The following is a 21,045-nucleotide window of genomic DNA, read 5'->3' as shown; positions in this document are numbered from 1 at the left end:
GGGAACTGACTTCTACATACGACATACACACAATAATAAGTAAGTGGGTTTTTTGGTTTGGCTGGGAGATATATATCGGAAGGAGTGTGAAAAGCAGTCATTCTTGAATCCAGGAACCTGCAGATCCCACACAGTTCATTAAGTAGGTGTGCATGCTGAACCAGCAGGAGGCAGCAAAGGCTAACACATAGCCCGCCTAGCACAAACTCGGCCACAACCTGATGCCCACCCCAACCCCCATCTCCCACCCCACTTTCCCCACCTTGTGAGTATTCACAGCCCACTCTACTGCCTCCTGTCAAAATACCCAACCTTGATCAGCCTCTGCCTGCAGCAAGAACAAATGCTATCAGCCCCTGAACTTAGCTTTCCCAGTCCCCACAGCCCAGCTTAGACCAGGCAGCTCCCCTCCCCTCCACCTCAGCCTCTCCATGGCCTGTCTTTCTCCCCACGCAAAGCAGCCCAAGGAGCTTTGTTCACTCCAAAAATCAACCCTTCCCCTCCCTGTCTGGAACAGGCCATTGCACCCAGTGCCTTTAAAGACAAACTTTTCAGGCTGGGTGTGAGGTGCACCCCTTTAATCCCAGCACTGGAGGGGCAAGGGGGGAGCAGGAGCAGGTGGGTCTCTATGAGGTCAAAGCCAATCTGATCTACATAGTGAGTTCCACGCCAGCCAAGACTACATAGAGAGACCCTGTCTCAAAAACCGAAACAAACAAGCAAACAACCTCCCCCCCCCCAAAAAAAATAGCAGCAGTATGGTGGTACACACCTGTGATCCCAGTGGGGACTTCTGGTCCCCCTTTAGTATTCTGTACCCCTTATCCCCACTTTGGGATCCACAGAACTGAACTGCCTTCTGTACCCCAAAACTCAACCTGGGGCTCTCCTCTCCCTCTCTCTGGAAGAATGCAAACAAATACAAAAGAGAAGGACCCAAAGTGTAACCAAAGCAGGTGTCAAGGAGGACGGGATTCCAGGCAACGCAGCCTGAGCTGGGTGTCCTTGACTGGAACTGGGCAGCAGCAGGGGTCCCTGTCACCGGCCCCTGCCACTCCCAGGATACAGTCAGCTTTTAAAAGATAGTGGCTCCTTGTTTGACAAAAGAGGAAGTGGGCCTGGGGAAGGAAGTAGGCTGGGCTCTGAGCCCAGAGTCAAAATGATTCAGGGGGGAAACCTTCTGTTCGGAAGCCACCTCTGTGGGCGAAAGGTCCTGTGCCCGCTTACAGGGTCACAGGATCATCCCGCATAGACTGGTGATCAGAAGTGTAGACGCCTCTCCCAAAACAGCAGACTTCCATGAACTCCCAAGGGCACCAGGGACGGTGTGCAGGCCTCTGTAGGGTCACAGGGGTGACCTCATCCTGCCCCTGTGGTTGGTGATGAGCTGAGATGGAGGTAGCCCTGGGCCAGGAAGTGAAGGCCAGAACTGAAAGCAGCCGTCCACAGCACACCAGTCGGGAAGAGAGAAACCAGTGCAGAGTTAGTATTCAGAGACTTTCTGCTATCTGTCTGTCTGTCTGTCTGTCTGCCTGTCTGCCTGGCTGTCTGTCTTGGAACTCATTCTGAATATCAGTCTGGCCTCAGACTCACAGAGATCCTCCTGCCCCTGCCTCCCTTCCAGGTGCTGGGGTCACAGGCCAATTGGGCCGCCATGGTTGGCTTTCTTTGCTCTTATACAATCCAGGGCCTCAGACCAGGGAATGGCACCTCTCACTTTGAGGTGAGTCCTCCCACATCCATTAACACAGTCAGACAATCCCCCACAGACACTCCAGAGGCCATGCTGCTGCCCTCAACAGTCACTCAGAGACTCACTTCCCGGGTGATTTTTCAGGGTGTGTGAAGTTGAGACATTAATCATCACACTGGAGGATTCTAGGTGGTTCTCTACCTCCAAAGTCGGCCTTCCCTGTTTGAAGTGAGTCCTCCATACACACTTCCCAGGCCCCAAATCATGGGTTCTACCAACTATGCCCAATATACGCATGAGGGACTGGAGATGAACCTGCATCTTCACGCCACCTTAAAAGCTGGCTTGGCCCTCTGTCTATAACCCCAGCGCAGAAGGGCAGAGACAGGAGGATCACTGGAACTGGCTGGCAGCCGGCCTAGCTCTGGGTTCAGCAAGAAACCCTGCCTCAGGGAACAGGTGGAGATGTGGACATCCCTTGTTTTCTTAGGGGCCAGGGAGGGGGTCGGAAACACACATATGCACCGACCCACACAACATACAGTGGAGAAAGTGCCTGCTTTTTGAGGAATGAGGGCCTGGGTTCAGATGCCTGGCATCAAGGTCAAAAGCCAAGTGTGACAACTCGTGCCCAAACCCTAGCACTGGGGTGGACGTGGTGGTGGTGAAGGAGGGGTGTCTACGCTCACCAGCCAGGCAGAGCACAGAAATGGTGTGCTCTAGGCTCAGTGAAAGACCCTGGCTCGAAAGAAAGAAAGAAAGAAAGAAAGAAAGAAAGAAAGAAAGAAAGAAAGAAAGAAAGAAAGAAAGAAAGAAAGGAGGGAGGGAGGGAGGGAGGGAGGGAGGGAGGGAGGGAGGGAGGGAGGGAGGGAGGGAGGGAGGGAGGGAGGGAGGGAGGGAGGGAGGGAGGCAGGCAGGCAAGAAAGAAAGCAAGCAAGAAAGCAGGTTGGGTGCACAGCTTTGACCCTAGCCCTTTAGAGACAGAGACAGGTTGATCTCTGTGAGTTTGGGGCCAGCCTGATCTACGTAGAGCGTTCCAGACCAGCGGGGGGGGGGGGGGAGTGCATAGTGAGACCCTGTCTCAAAAAAAAAAGTAAAAATTGTAAAAAAGAAAGAAAATAAAAGGGAAAGGTGATCGCTAGACATGGAGCTATAGCACGGCATTTACCTAGTCTGCAGGGGGTCCCGAGTTCAACTCCTACTGCCTACATGAAAAATTAACAACCGTTGTGTTGTGTGGGACAGGAGAGACAGCACCCACGTGGTGACTCACAACCACCTGCAACTCCAGTTCTGGGGGTCAGACATCCTCTCCAGGCTATTTCAAGCACTACATGCATGTGGAAGCTAAATATAATACACACACAATAAAAATAAAGGTTAATAATAACAGTAGTAATAATGATGTGTTGATCAGTCGTGGAAGATACCTGACAGATATCATCCACCTCTAGCTTCACAAGGACTTGTAGACAGACGGGCAGACAGACAGACAGACAGACACACACACACACACACACACACACACACACGAAGTCCTGTGTCTCTGATGAACATGTGCAGGTTTTTTCTTGCTGTGGTTCCTACAGCGGCAGTGTGACAGGGCAGCTGTACCCATGTGACAGCCTTTGGTATGCTGAGTTGTACTGAAATGGCTGAGTGCACCCAGGAGGCTATGGTAGGTCTAGGACCAATGCTACTATTGATCAACATTGTCAGCATCTTGGGCTTGGGTAGCCATGGAGTTGATTCCAAATCCCACCCAGAACCTTCTGCCATCAGGTGGAGATGAGGGGATGGGGACTATGATTGGCTGTGAGTGTGACAGGCATAGGAGTGTGGGGACACAATGATGGATGCCACCTTCTATTTGAAATAAATACATTCGATTTCCGTAATAACCTTTTTTTTAAAAAAAAGTTTTTTAAAAAGATTTATTTATTATTGTATATAAGTACACTGTAGCTGTCTTCAGACACCAGAAGAGGGTGACAGATCTTATTATAGATGGTTGTGAGCCACCATGTGGTTGCTGGGATTTGAACTCAGGACCTTCAGAAGAGCAGTCAGTGCTCTTAACCACTGAGCCATCTCTCCAGCCCCAAAAAGAGTTTTTTATTTAATGTATGAGTATCTGCATGTACACCTGCATGTCAGAAGAGGGCCCAGGATTTCACTATAGATGGTTGTGAGCCACCATGTGGTTGCTGGGAATTGAACTCAGGACCTCTGGAAGGGCAGCCAGTGCTCTTAACCGCTGAGCCATCTCTCCAGCCCAATACCATCTTTTAAGATTTAAGGTGTGTGTGTGTGTGTGTGTGTGTGTGTGTGTGTGTGTGTGTGTGTGTGTGCCCCTGGAGGTCAGAAGAGGGAATCAGATCAGAGAGAGACCCTGGAGCTGGAGTTACAGATGCCTGGTGTGAGTGCTGGGAACTGAACTCAGGTCCTCGGCAAGAGCAGTGAGTTCAGGTGGTGGTGCACAGCTGTGAGCCCAGTGTTGGAGGGGGTGGGGCTGAAGACTATGTCTAAAAGTAATAATGAAAAACCCCACAGACTCTTTCCCAGCCCAGGACCTTTGCATCTACTGTACTATGCATTGGGGAAACATACTTTCCCCCCTATACCTGCAGGCTCCCTATCACCTCAGTCACGCCTTGCCTTACTTCCTCAGGGACCTGCTAACGTCCGTAGCTGAAAGAGTGACCTGTGTCCTCCCTATCCTCCTGACTCGTCTTATCTTCCTGTCTCGAGGCATTATGGCACTAATCGTTCTCTGACACTATAGGCTAAGTAGGGTTTGTTTGGTTTTTCTTTTTTCTTTTTAATTATTGCTCATATCCTCCAATAAGATTTAGCCATATAAGAGAACAGATCTGTCTGTCGTCTGTGTCCCCAGCGGTTTGGCATGGAGTCAGTGCTCAATAAATATTTGCTAGGTGATTAAATGACTTGGAAATCCCCGAGCAAGAAGATCAGGGAAGGTGCCAAAGGGATGGGGACAAGAGGCTGTTTGGTTAGCTGAGAGCATGCATGTTTCTGTGTGTGTGTGTGTGTGTGTGTGTGTGTGTGTGTGTGTGTGTATGTGTGTGTGTATGTGTGCGCGCGCGCACTTGTGCACATGCGCGGGCGTGTGTCTGTGATTTTATATGTGGTGCAAATCAAAGGTTTTGTATGTGATAACCAAGTTGTCTGCCACTGAGCCACGTCCCCAGCCCCTCACTGGGGGATTCTAGGGAGGGGCTCTACCACTGAGCCATGCCCCCAGCCCCTCACTGGGGGATTCTAGGCAGGGGCTCTACCACTGAGCCACGCCCCCAGCCCCTCACTGGAGGATTCTAGGCAGGGGCTCTACCACTGAGCCACGCCCCCAGCCCCTCACTGGGGGATTCTAGGCAGGGGCTCTACCACTGAGCCACGCCCCCAGCCCCTCACTGGGGGATTCTAGGCAGGGGCTCTACCACTGAGCCACGCCCCCAGCTCCTCAGTGGGGGATTCTAGGCAGGGGCTCTACCACTGAGCCACGCCCCCAGCCCCTCTCTGGGGGATTCTAGCAGGGGCTCTACCACTGAGGTATTTTTCCATACCTCTTTTTTACTTTTTATTTTGAGACAGGATTTTCATAATTGTCTGAACTGGCCTGGAATGTACGGTATATGCCTCGGTCTTCCAAATAACTGGGATGAGAGGCCTGTGCCACCGGGCCTGACTGCTCACTCGATGCTGTGTGTACAGTAAGGAGTGAAGAGCACCTGGGGTCTTTTGATTGGTCTAACAGCCTCCGTGGCCCAGCTGGAAACTGGGATTTTGCCTCCCAGCCCTGTTTGGAGGGACACCCCCTACAGGTCAGGTTTACCATAACTGCTCTGCCCTGTGTCCTCGGCTTCCCCAGATGACCAGGGAAATGAGGAAGGGGACTCCTCTCCCGATTTACTGAGACAAGGGTCCTGCTGCAGAGCCTCCCCAATCTAATCCAGGTTCCCAGAGTATTGACAGATCAGAAGTAGGCAGAGTCTTGACAGGAAGGGAGATGGTTGCTCCACTTCCAGCCTTGAGCTCCCCAGGGAACTATTGAGGTGGCAGATGAGATAAGAGAGCTTGGGAAGGGAGCCTCATAAAACAAGGTCACAGACCGTGTCCTCAAACGGCCGGGAGAAGCGAAAGATTGGCCTGTTTGCATGCGTTTTGTTTTGATGTGGTTTTGAGGGTATTTTGTTGTTGTTGATTTTGTCGGTTTTTAAATTTGGTTACATTTTATCTATTGGGGGATGGCTGGTGCCCAGACCTTGGCACAGGTGTGGAGGGCAAAGGACAACTGTTCTCTCCTTTCACCCTGTGGTGCCAACAATAGAGCTGAGGTCATCAGACTTGGCAGCCAGGGCCTTTGCCCAATACACCAGCTCACTGGCCCTGTTTCTGGGGTTTGAGGGGTTTCGGTTGTTTTTGTTTTTGAGACAGAGAGTTGCTGTGTGGCTCAGGCTGGCTTCGAACCGGCAGCAATCCTCTTGCTTCCGCCTCCCTAATGCTGAGATTACGGGTGTGTGCCTCAGCAGCAGGCTGCTCTAGCATCAGAAGGCAGTGGTTCAGCGGCTCATTTAACCTCATACGATAGTGGGGCCAGAGGCTGGATAAAGGGACAATAAATGTGTCACCACTGTTAGCTCCAGTTCAAATGGCTCACACAAAGGCTAGGGATGGGCCTTTTGGGGCACCTGCAGTTCCAGCTCCTTTAGAAACTGAGGCAGAAAAACAGTCTCATGTTCAGGGCCAGCACAGGCTGTGTAGAGAGATCCCATGTAGCAAAAAGAAAATAGGCCAGCATGGTAGCGCAGATCTCTTGTCTTGGATCCCAGCACTTCAAAAGAAGAGGCAGGTGGATCTCTGTGAGTTTCAGGCTAGCCTGGTCAACATAATCTGGTTCCATGGTGAGACCCTATCTAAAGAAAAGAAAAGTGAAATTGAAAAATCAGGTTCAGGAACTTTGAACAGTTTGATAAAGTGGTTGCCTAGCACAAAACCCTACCTTTGAGCTTCTGTGTGGAGTAAAGGCTGTGGGTAGTGTGCCTGTAATCCCAGCATTCAAGAGGTGGGAGGCTAGAGGCAGTTCAAGGGTTCAAGGTCACCCTCCAGCACACAGTAAGTTCCAGGCAGCCTGGGTTCCATGAGGCTTTATTCCAAAAATAGAAACAAAATTTTAAAACCATATCTCCTTCTAATGTAACATTCTAGGCCATCTGTATGTGTTGACTTCTCGGCCGGAAGTTGAGCTGCCTGTTTGTTCTGTTCCAGGCTGGGACCCCAGCTCACACACAGACAACGCTTACACACACGGTGTGTCAATCGGAGAGTGCCCAGTGCACCCCTCCACCCCCTGCACTTTCCTGCTCCAGCTGGAGCAGCCCAGGTATACCAGCTCTAACCCCAGAAGAGTCAGGAGTCAAGGTTGTGGCCACCCACTGCTCCCTTCAACAGACAGGTTGAACGTGCAACCCTGGGCCAAGCACGTACCAAGTACACAAGCCACTACAGCTTTTGCTTAAACTCAAAGGGTTCACACAGGGGCCAGGGATGGACCTTTGTTGATAGGGCGATTGACCAGCATTCCAGAAGCTGATGGTGGGTGGATTCCCAGCCCTGTATAAAAACCCCTGTAATCCCAGCACCCAGGAAATGGAGACAGGAGGAGAAGGTCAAGGCCATCCTCAACTACATGGTGAATTCAAGGCTAGCCTGGGCTACACAGACAGTGTCTCAAAAACAAAACAAAACAAAATGTTCATACTAGCAGAAGACCAGGAAGCAGAAAGGGAGGAGGGAGGAGGACAGAGATAGCAAGGGCAGCAGACAGAGAAGGGTCATGTGATGCTTTGACGACTTGAAGTCATGACACAGGTTAGGGACAAAAGGTACCTCTGCCCTGCCAGAAACCTGGGCCTCCCTGGAGACTCTCAGCTCTGTGTCATCCACACCTGGTGTCAGCTTCCACGAGCTCTCTGAACCACTACACAGTGATGGGGACACTGTGGGGGCACAGTGCAGGGAGGGGAGAGACACCGCCCTCAACAGTGAGAACTGAAGGTGTCCAAGGCTCACATGGGGAGGGGGGAAGCTGAGATCATGCTGGGAAGACACACTGGAGGAGGCGGGAGGCTTGGGTGCACAGGCTGAGGAGTCTGTATTCTGCAGAGGGCTCTGGGCAGCCCGGCAGCCTCTGTGCTAATGGAGTAAGGGAGGCATAAGGACTGAGACCCAGGTCCTTCTACCGGTCTCAGGGGCAGTGGCATCCTCCTGGCTGAGAGCAGGGAAATGGAGCAGGTCTGGGAAGATACTAAGGTCGATTTGGGACAAGGTGCCTGAGTCAGAGGCATCCAGGGACATTGGGGAGCTATGCTGAACAACAATGGGAATGAGTCCCAGTATTTAGGCGAGAGTGTGGGAGCAGGGCCAGACAGGGAGAGCAAGGTGAGGTAAGGTCACAGTTGAAGGAGGGCAAGAGGCAGCAAACCCAGCCTCTGCCACCCCCACTCTCCCTAGCCTTCCTCAGCCCTCCCCAGCCCTCCTTCCCCTTGAGGGCAGCCCAGGACACAGTGATACTCTTGAGGAACTGGGACAGGAGAGCTGCAGGTATGGCCTCCTGCCCAGAAGTAGGCTGCAGGGCAGCAGAGGAGCCAACACCCACAACTACGCCATCAACTAAGCCATCAGCGATGACGTCTGTCACATGGTGACCAAAGATTCTGAGGTCACTGCCTGGACATCCTCCCTCCACCCCAGTGCAGGGGGCAGACCCCCTTTCTAAATGGGCAACCCCCCTTTCTGGATTTGCTTTTCCATTTTCAGTGAGGGTTTTGTTTTTGTTTTTAGAGAGGGTCTCATTATGTTCCCTGGCCTGGCCTGGAACTCACAATGATCCTCCTGCATCAGGACACCATCAGACCTAACCTTTAAGTTTTTCTGTTGTTCTGAGACAGGGTCTCACATAGCTCAGGCTGACCTGGAACTCCTTAGGTAGCTGAGCATCCTCTGACCCTCCCACCTCCATCTCCTGAGTGACAGGGTGATAGGCATGGTCCAGCACACCTGGTTTATGTAGTTCTGGGTATTGAGCCCGGGGGCTTCATGCACGCCAGGCAAGCACTCTACCCACTGAGCCCCAGCCCCAGCTGGTTCTACATTTGCCTCCCTGATCCTCAACAAACACAGGGACTTAACTGATTTTTGTAACTAAACTCTCTGACCATCTGTAACAAGGCTGGCACAGAGTAGGTGCTCATTCGATATTTGTGGAAGGAATGAGTTTGCGTTTATTGAGCAGTTACTGTATGTCAGGCATGATTGTAAGCACCATGCATGCTTGTGTTACAGGACCCACGTTGGGCGGGGGACAGCTGCCCTTCATTACTAGGGGTGAATACTGCCTGAAGAACCCACCAACATTCACAGTTGCTCCAGGTCTTCCTATAAATGGCAGCGGGTTTTAAACAGCCTCAGCACAAGGGCTCTACCCCTGAGCCACTCCCCCAGGCCCTCACTGGTGGATTCTAGGCAGGGGCTCTACCCCTGAGACACACCCCCAGGCCCTCACTAGGGGGGGGGGGTTTAGACAGGGGTTCTACCACTGAACCATGCCCCTGACTTCATAGTTTTTATTTATTTATTTTTAAAGAATTATTTATTTCTTTTATGTATGTGAGTACACTGTCGCTCTCTTCAGACACACCAAAAGAGGCATCAGATCCCATTACAGATGGTTGTGAGCCACCATGTGGTTGCTGGGAATTGAACTCAGGACCTCTGGAAGAACAGCCAGTGCTTTTAAGCGCTGAGCCATCTCCCCTAGTTCTTATTTTTAATTACCAAAGGAGGATGAAGAGTTCAGGTAATCCAGAAATGTTTGTTCACAAGGATCAGTGAGCCTTACCTTCCAGAATCTTGCCAATGTCTTTGTATTTATGGCATCACATGCCGATCAAGTGTGTGTGTGTGTGTGTGTGTGTGTGTGTGTGTGTGTGTGTGTGTGTGTGTGTGTTTAAAAAAAATATTCTGGGCCGGGTTAGTGGTGGCACATGCCCTTAATCCTAGCACTTGGGAGGCTGAGGCAGGCAGATTTCTGAGTTTAAGGCCAGCCTGGTCTACAGAGTGAGTTCCAGGACAGCCAGGACTACACAGAGAAACCCTGTCTTGAAAAACAAAACAAAACAAAACACCAACAACAAACCTTCTGACATTCTGAGCATCCTTGTACTTCTAGTCACCTAGATGGCTGTTATGCAAATGCTATGCAAATTCTTGTTGAAGAGAAGAGAGAGGACTGGAGAGATTGCTCAACAGTTAGAGCATTCATTGGCTGCTTTTCCAAAGGACCCAGGTTTGATTCCCAGCAACCCATGTGAATGAGCTATGGACCACGGAAGCTGTGTAGTAAGACCTTGTGTCAAAAAAAGCTGTTTAGTGGGTGGATGCTCTTGCAGAGGGCCTGAGTTCTGTTCCCAGAACCCTAACTGGGAGGCTCACAACCACCTGTTACTCCAGAGGACCAAACACCCCTGGCCTTCATGGGTACCTGCACACTCATGCAGAGAGCCACACACAACATATAAAGACACTTAATTAAGAAATAAAAATAATTGGCTTTTTGAAAAAGGGAAGAAATATCAGTGCGGTGGCTCAATGGGTAAAGCCGCTTGCTGCCAAGCCTGATGACCCGAGTTCAATCCCTGGAGCCACAGATAGGAGAGGAGACTGCCAAAGGTATCCTCTGGCCTCCACATGCATGAGATGGCACATGCCACCCACCTCATGTAATAATGACAAGACAAAGAAAGGACAGTAGTAGGAGTGGAGAAAAGAGAAGGAAGGAAGGGCAGAGCTTAGGGCAGAGCTTAGCTCAGACAACGGAGCACTTACTGTGTATCCATGGGGCCCTGGGTTCCTTCCCAAGCACAACACACAAACCAGGCATGGTGGCAAACACCTATCATTTCAACAACACTCAGGAGGCAAATGTGGGAAGATCAGACGTTCAAGGTTATCCTTGGCTACACAAGAAGTTCAAGTCTAGCCTGGGCTACATGGAACTCTATTTCAAAAACAAAACAAGACAAAACAAAACAAACAAGCAAACAAAAACCAGAGTCTTTTATTTCCCTTTGATTTTTTTGAGGCAGGGTCTCATGTAGCCCAGGCTGGTCTCCTCATCATTGCCTAGCTGAAGAGGACTTTGAAGTCAAGACCCCCCCCCAAACAAATGTAAGTGTTAAAGATGCCCACCCACCCCACAGAGTTGTGCCATTCACTGTGGTGACACTGGCCACTCCCTGGCTGTCCCGAGGGCTGGAGAAAGAGAAGTCTCCAACATCTACCCCTCAGTGACCCCACTATGCAGCAGAGACATCACAGGCATGGTAGTCAAGAACTGCGTCAAAATTTTCCTGCCTCCCTCCTCCCTCCTCCCTGGCGACCTGGTTCTCCTCTCAGTACCAAATCTGGGCCTTTGGCACAAAGTGGATTAGGCAGCTGCCCCAGGAGGCCTGGCCAGGTCATGGCCCCTGGCCGGTGCCTGCCACACCCACCCTAGTGCCCAAACAGGGCCCCAGATCTTCTGTGACTCGATCCCTCCAAATTCCGGTGATCCGCCCCGGTTCCAAATTGCCGAAAGATCCCAGGTCCAGTGGCAGACTGAGCCAAGCCTCAACCAGGAAGGGCCTCTGAGCAACTGGGACACCATCACCACCAACCATCTCGAACATCAGCCTTGGATGAAAATGCCATTGACCTGGTACAGCTGGTTCCTCCTCAGTGGTGAGCGAGAAGGGGTCCCCCACCCTGTCAGCCCACTCCCTGCATCTCCAAGAGCCTTGAGACAGAGAGGGGAAGCCCTGCCCGGGAGAAGGAAAGTGTGAGCCTTCTTCAGGCATGCACTAGGGAGAGCAACTTTGCTTCCCTCTGGAGCAGTTTGCTCTTGAGAGGAGGCCTGTAGGGCAGGCTGGAGACTGCCACTAAGAGATGTCAGCAGGGAGGCTTTAGAGCAGCCGGAGCAAAACAAGCCACAGAGCTGACTAGTGTCAGGGCTTCCGGACTCTTGTTTGTGGCTTGGTGTGGGTATCTTTGAGGTAAGGACTCCTATAGCCAGGTGGGCCTCCCACTTACTTTGTAGTCGAGGATGGCCTTGAACATCTAACCCTCCCCTCTAGTGCTGGGGTTTCAGCTGTGTCATCATGCCAAGTTTATTGGGTTCTGGGGTTTGAACCCAGGGTTTCACAGGCACTCTACATCCCAAGCACCTTTATGCATCACTGGTGACCCGGCTAACCTGGAACTCTCTCTATAGACCAGGTTGGCACCGAACTCACTGAGATCTGCCTGCCTCTGCCTCCTGAATGCTGGGATTAAGGGCGTGTGCCACCATACCCAGCACTACAGAGGCTGTTGTGTTGTTGTTGTTGTTGTTGTTGTTGTTGAGGCAGGATCTCATTATATAGCCCAGGTTGACTTCAAACTTGAGACAGTCGTCATGACACAGCTTCCTGAGTGTGACCACTGTGCCCGGTTTCTGCTGCTCAGCCTCAGGCTAACTTAGCTGTATATAACAGGGCCTAGTTGCCAGGGTCAGCCAGAGGTCCTCAGAAGCAGGGGTGATTAGCACTTACTGTTTCCCGACTTCGAGTCCTTTCTCCTTGTTAGCAACCACCCCAGAAGGATGTTCACTTGTGGCCCGACTTCCTAGAGAGGAAACCTAGGGCTTGAAGAGGTGGCTTTCTGGCCAGGGACTCACAACACAAATGGCAGAGTTCTGCCTTAAGCCCAGAACCTGCCACTACCATCCACATCCTCTCAGCTGGGAAGGGACTGAAAGCCTGGCCAAGCCTGCAAGTGTGTCTCGTGTGAGAAATGGCAGTGCAGAGGCGTCAGACAAGCCCAGTGAGAAGGAAGAACGAGGACCAGCTCTGTCTGCGTGCAGAGAAGGGGTGGGAGAGGCTCAGGATGTGGCTCAGACCGTTGGGTGCTCCGCTAACACTGGTGAAGCATTGTGTTTGATCCGCAACACTGCCTAAACTGGGTGTTGCGCTGTGTGCCCGGAATCTCACCACTCGAGAGGTGAAGACAGAGAGATCAGAAATTCAAGGTTATCCCTAGCCATATGTCAAGCTTGAAGCCAGCATCTGGGGCCATAGACAGAGGGGATGGGGTGGGGGTGGGGTGAGGGGATTAAGGAAAAGGACAGGAAGGAAACTGAAAAAGAGGGAGGTACTTCACAGATCTCTGCTCTCTATGTGGGGGGTCCTTGGGCATACAGAATGAGCACCCCAAGCTGGGGTGAAAGACTTGGACAGGCCCTGATGTTTGCATGAGGTCACAGACACAGTTGGCTACATGAGTGGAGAGACCTGTTTGAGTCTCAGCCTGGTGCCTCTAATGGAAAACTTGGTGTCCCACCTTGCTCTGCAGAGTAATGGCTAGGCAAGGCATCAGGCCAGGTGGCAGGGGCTGGGGCTGAATGGTAGAGTCTCTTCCTAGAACCCCCCAGTGAGGGGCTGGGGACATGGCTCAGTGGTAGAGACCCTGCCTAGAATCCCCCAGAGAGGGGCTGGGGGCGTGGCTCAGTGGTAGAGCCCCTGCCTAGAATCCCCCAGAGAGGGGCTGGGGGCGTGGCTCAGTGGTAGAGCCCCTGCCTAGAATCCCCCAGAGAGGGGCTGGGGGCGTGGCTCAGTGGTAGAGCCCCTCCCTAGAATCCCCCAGAGAGGGGCTGGGGGTGTGGCTCAGTGGTAGAGCCCCTGCCTAGAATCTCCCAGAGAGGGGCTGGGGCATACCTAGCAAGAGTAAGGTTCTAGGTTTTATCTCAGGAGAAGTGTGGGTATAGAAGGCACAAATCTTTCTTTTGTCTGACCTTGTAGACACTGGGGATGTCCCCCTGTGAGCTTTTCACCTCCTGTCAAATGAGGTCAATTCTGCCCCTTCTGTTCCTTCTCAGCCTGGATCCTGAACACTGGGGCCGAGATCTCCATCACCCCCGAGCCTGCACAACCTGCAGAGGGGGACAATGTCACGCTGGTAGTCCATGGGCTTTCAGGGGAACTGCTTGCCTACAATTGGTACGCAGGGCCTACGCTCAGCCTGACCTTCCTGGTGGCCAGTTACATTGTCAGCACTGGTGATGAGACCCCCGGACCAGCCCACACAGGGCGGGAAGCTGTCCGTCCTGATGGCAGCCTTGATATCCATGGTGCCTTACCTGGGCACACAGGCACCTACATCCTGCAGACTCTTAACAGGCAGTTTCAGACGGAGGTGGGCTACGGACACATGCAGGTCTATGGTGAGCCACCCCCTCTGACATCTCCGGGACTTTCCACTCTCTTCCTCATCCTCACCCTCCTTTGAGGAACAAAAGAGAAAAAAATTATTCTTTAAAATAGCATTGTGTGTGTGTGTGTGTGTGTGTCTGTCTGTGTGTGTCTGTGTGTGACAGTATACACGTGGAAGTCAGAGAACAACTTCGGAGAGTCAGCTCTTTCTTTCTACCCTGTGGAACCCAGGGATCAAAACTCAGGTCATCAGGTTTGGTGGCAAGCACTTTTACCCACTGAACCATCTTGCCAGCTCTTAAAGATGCTTTTACAGTTGGGTGTGGGGGTGCCTAAATCAACACAAAAATGCTCACCTTCTCCATTCTGGCTTCCAGGATGATAACTGTCTTCCAAAGCCCTTCTTTGTCACTATGGCTCGGGGGTACAGAAGTACAGCTTGGTGGTACTTCTTGCCCGGGGACAGGAGGTGCCCCTCCCCTCCCCCTCTGTCTCTCGCTCCGCCCATAGAGATCCTGGCCCCTCCCACGGTCATGGCCAACGACACTGCGCTGGTGGAGCGTAGGGATACCCTTCGTCTCGTCTGTAGCAGCCCCAGCCCCGCTGAGGTCCGCTGGTTCTTCAATGGTGACGCTCTGCCAGTTGCCGTCCGCTTGGGCATGTCCCCCGATGGCAGGATGCTGACCCGGCATGGCGTCCGCAGGGAGGAGGCAGGTGCCTACCAGTGCGAGGTGTGGAACCCCGTCAGCGTCAGCCGCAGCGAGCCACTGAACTTGACGGTATACTGTGAGTCTTCCAAGGCACCTGGTATCACAGATGGGGAAACTGAGGCCCACGACGAGAAGTCCACAGTTACACAGCAAGTCAGCAAGCAAGCTGGGGAAGGAGCCAGGGCCCCTCTAAAAATATACTTGCCTACTTTATGAAAGTACGGGTTATGGCTAATACATCCAGGTCGATGTAGGACCCTGTAGATGAGAGAGGGAGTACACACCTGCCATCCCAGGTATCCGGAGGTGGAGGGAAGATCCTGAGGTGGAGGGAAGACCAGGCCATGGCATATGTCTGGCGTGCACCAAATTCCATCTGCAACACCACAAAAATGCACAGCAATCCTCTGAGCCCTAGGGAAATGGAGACAGGATCCCGAGCACCCTTCCCCAACAGCTACATGTTAAGTCCAAGGTCATCCTGTGCTACATGGAGGCCTGTCTGAAAAGAAATAGGAAAAAGGAAAGATGCCTAAGGAAACGGATAGCATGGACACAAGGACACTGAGCTTGGAAAGGGTCATTAACCATCATTGGAACCCAGGGCTCAGCGGGGACATCACAAAAGCTCATCACAAGAAACACACAGTACTTCCTGGGCCAGCAGCTGTGTGTGTCAAATCCTGAGAATACAAATGATGGGGTTGCCTAGCCATGGTGGGGCACCCCTTTAATCCAGGAGGCAGAGGCAGGTGAATTGCTGTGAGTTCAATGTCAGCCAGGGCTACATAATGAGGCTCTTTCTCAAAGGAAAAAAAAGTAATAATAATAATTATAATAATAATAGCAGTAATTTCAAAAGTAAGGCCGGTGTACAGAAACTAAAATTCTAGAATCCTACTACCAGAGTATTCCAGATGCCGGAAACTCTAGAACCAGAGTCTAGACTGCCAAGCCTAAAATCACAAGAAGTAGAGCCCTAGAATCAAGTTCTAACATCTGAGAGTCTAGAACCTCAGAGGTGAAGATTTCTAGAGCCCAAGAAGCCTAGAACCTAGAAGCATGGGTTCTTTTTGTTTGGTTGTTTTTGTTTTGTTTTGTTTTGTTTTTTTGAGACAGGGTTTCTCTGTGTAGCCTTGGCTCTCCTGGAACTCACTCTGTAGACCAGGCTGGCCTTAATCTCAGAGAGCCACCTGCCTCTGCCTCCCAAGAGCTGGAACTAACAGCATGTGCCACCACCACCCAGCTCTACACATTCTTTTTTTTTTTTACAGATAAAAACAAAACAAAAGAAAAAACAAACCAAAACCCAAAAAACCAAAAAACTCAAAAACCAAGTTCTCACGGGAGGGGAAGTGAGTCTCAAGATTGCAGTGGTAGAAGTCAAGATGTGATTGGGAAAGACTCAAGTTCTTTCTGCCCTCTACTCAGCCCTGCCAACCCCAGGGACCCAATCCGGTAGATTGAAGACCTGAGGTGCATGCCTCTGTCCCCTCCAACCCCACTCCTGCCCCTCCTGTGTCTCTCCCTCCTGCCCTACAGTCGGCCCTGAACGAGTAGCTATCCTTCAAGACTCTACCACCCGCACGGGCTGCACTATTAAAGTGGACTTCAACATGTCCCTCACCCTGTGGTGTGTGGCGCGGTCTTGCCCTGAGCCAGAGTACGTGTGGGCCTTCAATGGAAAGGCCTTGAAGAATGGCCAGGATCACCTGAACATCAGCAGTATGACTGCAGCCCATGAGGGCACGTACACGTGCATCGCTAAGAACTCCAAGACGCTGCTGTCTGGCTCTGCCTCAGTGGTAGTCAAGCTGTCCGGTGAGTCAGCCCCAGCCTGATAGCCACCTGCTCTCTAGAGAGGCCCAGCTGGCCTTTGCTGACTGGGCTGCCATTTTCCAGAAAATAATTGGATTCCCAGCACACTCATTGGCCAGTTGTGACACGGTGGCGTATCAGATTGCCCTGTCTTGTCTAGGTGCGGAAAGAGGCAGGCAAAGCCTATTGCATAGGAAAGAAATGGTGACTCATATCCTCTGCCTTGAGGTCAGACGGAGTGACAAATGAGCCCAAGTCCCCATCTTGTGGGGTGACAGAGTGGGACACCAGGGTCCCTGTCCTTCCATGTAATTGCCCCACATAGTAAAAAGGCACTCGCTGCTGAGAGCCCTGCCCAACCCAAGGCACACAAACCTTCTGCCAACTAGATTGTGTGCATCAATTAGTCTAGATAGGATGTGGGCATGCTCGAGTGCCCATGCGAGTGTTCTCTCTCTCTCTCTCTCTCTCTCTCTCTCTCTCTCTCTCTCTCTCACACACACACACACACACACACACACACACACACACACACACACACACCACAGCTGGAAAACCACACACCAGAAGCACTTTCTTCACACCTCTGTTCCATGCATGGGGGGTTGTGGTGCTGAGGGAACAGAGCTCATGCCCCAAGAATAGCGGCTTTGAACATCAAGTTCTCATTTTACAGCAGATGTATAGTGGTGTAGGCAAGAGGATCAGGAGTTCAAGGACATCCTTAGCTACACAGACAGTTCAAAGTTAGCCTGGACTACATGAGACCTTGTCTCAAGGGGGAAAAAATGTCTCATTCATTCTAGCTGGGTTTCTTCTCAAATGGCCATTGTCCCTTGGGGACAGTGGGAATCGTCCACCCCCTCCTCCCTCCCTTCTTCCTCCACTAACAGGCTGGGTCTCATGCAAAGGGTGGGGATGGACCCTCTTTCACGCAGAGCAAAGATGACTGTCGCAAAGGTAAGTGTGCCTCCTGTCTTACCTGTGAGGGACCTTGGCTGGAAACAGGGTGGACCAGATGACCTCAGGGCCAACATGGGGGGTATCCAAGGTCTGAAGGTAGGTGCAGGCTGTGCCTAATGTAACACTTCCAAAACTGCTTCCCCAAAAGCTGCCAGGAATCCTGTGGCAGGTGCTGAGATCGAGACAGAGACATGGCTGTTATCCCACCTGGGAAACAAGCTGAGGTGATGGAGGAGGCATGGTCTTTCTCTGACCTCAGAGGGATCAGTGAAGCTGCCAATCAAAGAGAAGAGGCAATGCCTCACGTTCTCTGGGCTCCCTGGCATTGGTGTGGGAGACATAAAACTGTCTAGTCAAAGGGAGGAGGCACAAGGTGAAAGAATTTCCAGGTCATTAGGAGACATGACACTACTTTAAATTTCATAGTCTGATGGGGGAGACACAAGTCCCACTTTGGGAACATGTCAAATCTGATGGGGGAGTACAATCTTCCCACTTTCTATGAAATTTTTCTATCAGAGACAATTATTCCCAACTTTGGGCATCTTCAACTTGATTAGAATGTTCCACTCCCAATAGTCCACAATTTCTCAGTCTGATGGAGGAGACAGAAACTCCCACCTTCTAGGGAATCTTAATCTTGGGTCCCAAACTTGATTGAAAAATCTAGAATGTCCCAATCTGATGGCGGAGACACAATCCACACCTTGTGAGAATTTTCCATGTGATACAGGATGCACAGCTTCATCTCTCCTAGAGTCGTCTAATCTGATGGAGGAGTTGTCACCTCCCATATTCTTAGGTCTGCTGCTCTCACAGAAAAGACACTATGTGGACGAGACATTCCAACCATCTGATGGGGGAGACACAGCCCCATATTCTAGAATTTCCAGTCTGATAGGGGAGGCATGGTCCCCAGAGGTTTTTTTTTCCTACCCTGATGGAGGAGACATGGCCAGACCCTGTGGGGTCTTTCAATTAATTACATAGGGCCTGTACCATCATCCAAGGCTGAAATTTAAACAGGAGAGATGTCTTCCTGGCATCTGAGAAAGAGAGTCTATGTGATCACCCTAGAAATCACCTCCATCCTCTGTCTCCTCCCCAGCACCTCATGGGGAGAAGCATCAGTGGGGGAGCTGGCCAAGGGAGGGGGAGGACTCCACACCACACTCAAGCCGTTCTGGCTGACTGTGGCGGTGGTTCTCTCCCCAGCGGCAGCTGTAGCCATGATGATCGTTCCTGTACCGACTAAGCCAACGGAGGGCCAGGACGTGACCCTGACTGTCCAGGGCTACCCCAAGGACCTGCTAGTCTATGCCTGGTATCGTGGACCTGCCTCGGAACCCAACCGACTGCTCAGCCAGCTGCCGTCAGGGAACTGGATCGCTGGCCCGGCGCACACAGGCCGGGAGGTGGGCTTCGCTAATTGCTCACTGCTGGTGCAAAAGCTGAACCTCACTGATGCCGGGCGCTACACACTCAAGACCGTCACACTGCAGGGCAAGACCGACACTCTGGAGGTGGAGCTACAGGTGGCCCGTGAGTGAGCAGTGTGGGATGGGATGGGGGGGGGGCACCCAAAGATGTCCTTCTCCTCCCTCACATGCCTGTGGGACACAGGCATGTGCCTCTTCCATCTGACCTGAGTGTCCCCATGTGGGCGTTTGCCTTGCCTCTCAAACGATGACGTCCACCAAGGTATACGCCTTCCATATGGATATATAGACCGTAAAAGGGGTGTCAAGTGAGGGTGGGCATCTTTTCTCATTAGGTGAGTGGAAACTAAACCATGGGGATCTAGCCTCTTCCACCACACTGGGGAGCTGGGGTGAATGCAGGTGTTTTCCTCCCCCATAAGACATGGCATGAGGGCAAGAAGTTTCCACCTTCAGACACCAGAGCTCTCCCAACCTGAATGTACACTAGGATGCAGGCTGCTAGGTGTGCCTCTTCCATCAGAGTTCTCTGTTGGGAACCACCTCTCCCCTATCAACCTGGGGGCTCCCACAGTGGAAAACCATGTCTCTCTCATCAGACTGAAAATTGTGTCTCCTCCATCAGACTGGGAGCTCCCAGAATCAGGCACCATGTCTCCTCCATCAGACTGGGGGCTCTCAAAGTCAGAGATCATGCCTCCTCCATCAGACTGGGAGCTCCCAGAGTCAGGGACCATGCCTCCTCCATCAGACTGGGAGCTCCCAGAATCAGGAACCATGTCTACACCAACAGACTGGGAGCTCCCAGAGTCAGGGCCATGTCTCCTCCATCAGACTGGAACCTTGTCTCCTCCATCAGGCTAGGAGCACCCAGTCAGGAAACATGCTCTTATAGTCCAAGGCTATGTCTTCTCCATGAAACTGGTATCTCCCAGAGTCAAAAGCCATGTCTCTTCCATCAGACCAGAAATTCCCAGAAATCTTCAAGACCTTACTAGGGCAGGTGCTCTGGACAGGCGCTCCCAGACGGAGAACAAGAGTCTGGGGTCCTGCCTGTCGCATCAGACTAGACACTCAGAAGTCAAATTTCCGAAGCCAGGACCAGTCCGGACCCAACCACCAGATGTCTGGGTTCTCACAGGCTCACTCCTAAGCCTGTGCACTCGGGGATTCCTTTTCAGCTTCCTTTGTCACAGTCCAGCTGGAGGACCAGTCTTTCTTCATGCAGCACCAGACCCCAGATCATGGCACAGGCTGAGCGGGGCGGGTGGGGACCGCGGGAGGCGCGGTGGGCGGGGCCGCGGGAGGGTCCTCCTGCTGACTGACAACCTCCTCGTCCCCGCCCCGGTTCTCCTGCACAGCCCTGGAGTAGCCACCGCCGCCTCTTCAGCTGCAGCGCAGGCCGCTGAGACCTGGAGAGAAACGCCCCTTGCAGCATCTCCCCGCATCCGCCCCTGAGCCCAGGACCGCTCACCTGCAGCACGGATGCCGGCCATGGTCCCGCCATCCTGCCTCCATCTAGTCTTAGCGCCGAGCTGTGGGAGAGCTGCCAAGTCCATAAATGTCCCAATGAACGCACATGGGTGTCAGCCTCTCCTTCCACCGCCGCCAGCCTGGCCAAGCGCAGCTAGTGTTCTTTGCTTTGGTACCCACCCCAGAGCATGCCCAGACTGGGCGCATGCGCACCTAGGGATGCTTAACCCACACCCCCTCTGCTCCAGGGCAGAGCCTGGCACCTTTGCATAGGTGTGCAGTTCACAAGGAAGTGTATCCTGTTCCCCCAGTGGATTAAGGATGGGCCCTCTCCAAAAAGTGTGGAGTAGGAAAAGACCCGCCTCACTGAGTAACTCCTGCCTTCATCCTACCCTAAGGCAGAGTTACTTCCCCTCAAAAAATGGTGTTTCTCAGCCGGGCGTGGTGGCGCACGCCTTTAATCCCAGCACTCGGGAGGCAGAGGCAGGCGGATTTCTGAGTTCGAGGCCAGCCTGGTTTACAAAGTGAGTGCCAGGACAGCCAGGGCTACACAGAGAAACCCTGTCTCAAAAAACAAAAAAACAAAAACAAACAAACAAACAAACAACAACAACAACAAAAAAGGTGTTTCTCAAGGGACTGTCCAG

At 52.2% G+C, this 21,045-nt stretch overlaps 2 protein-coding genes across 9 annotated transcripts; one reads left to right on the top strand and one right to left on the bottom strand.

The window, feature by feature from the left end:
* The first annotated feature begins 1,173 nt into the window (after positions 1 to 1,173).
* Positions 1,174 to 20,503, top strand: Ceacam16 (carcinoembryonic antigen-related cell adhesion molecule 16). Of its 8 annotated transcripts, none has more exons than XR_003946494.1 (8): positions 1,174 to 1,482; positions 1,625 to 1,723; positions 10,858 to 11,491; positions 13,662 to 14,006; positions 14,506 to 14,781; positions 16,248 to 16,526; positions 17,072 to 17,710; positions 18,702 to 18,760. XR_003946494.1 is itself a non-coding variant. In XM_011250605.3 (8 exons), the coding sequence occupies exons 3-8, from the start codon at positions 11,449 to 11,451 to the stop codon at positions 20,295 to 20,297; spliced, it is 1,281 nt and encodes a 426-aa protein (XP_011248907.1). In that variant the 5' UTR covers positions 1,174 to 1,482; positions 1,625 to 1,723; positions 10,858 to 11,448; the 3' UTR covers positions 20,298 to 20,503. The 8 variants fall into 8 exon arrangements, 7 of the variants coding, with proteins under 7 accessions (XP_011248907.1, XP_006540175.1, XP_006540173.1 ...); XM_011250605.3 differs by lacking the exon at positions 17,072 to 17,710 and adding an exon at positions 20,287 to 20,503 and having other exon boundaries at positions 18,702 to 19,028; XM_006540112.4 differs by having other exon boundaries at positions 17,417 to 17,483; positions 18,702 to 18,763.
* On the bottom strand, positions 14,245 to 20,597 carry Gm19345 (predicted gene, 19345). Its single transcript, NM_001270489.1, has 4 exons — positions 20,400 to 20,597; positions 17,506 to 17,658; positions 14,990 to 15,081; positions 14,245 to 14,799 (listed from the first exon to the last, which is right to left on the bottom strand). Exons 1-4 carry the CDS (start codon positions 20,441 to 20,443, stop codon positions 14,714 to 14,716), a joined length of 375 nt encoding a protein of 124 aa, NP_001257418.1. The 5' UTR covers positions 20,444 to 20,597; the 3' UTR covers positions 14,245 to 14,713.
* Between the last annotated feature and the right edge of the window lie 448 nt (positions 20,598 to 21,045).

Source organism: Mus musculus, chromosome 7, assembly GCF_000001635.26.
Source record: "Mus musculus strain C57BL/6J chromosome 7, GRCm38.p6 C57BL/6J".
NCBI classification, from domain to species: domain Eukaryota; kingdom Metazoa; phylum Chordata; class Mammalia; order Rodentia; family Muridae; genus Mus; species Mus musculus.
This window is presented reverse-complemented; position numbering and strand designations above follow the sequence as displayed.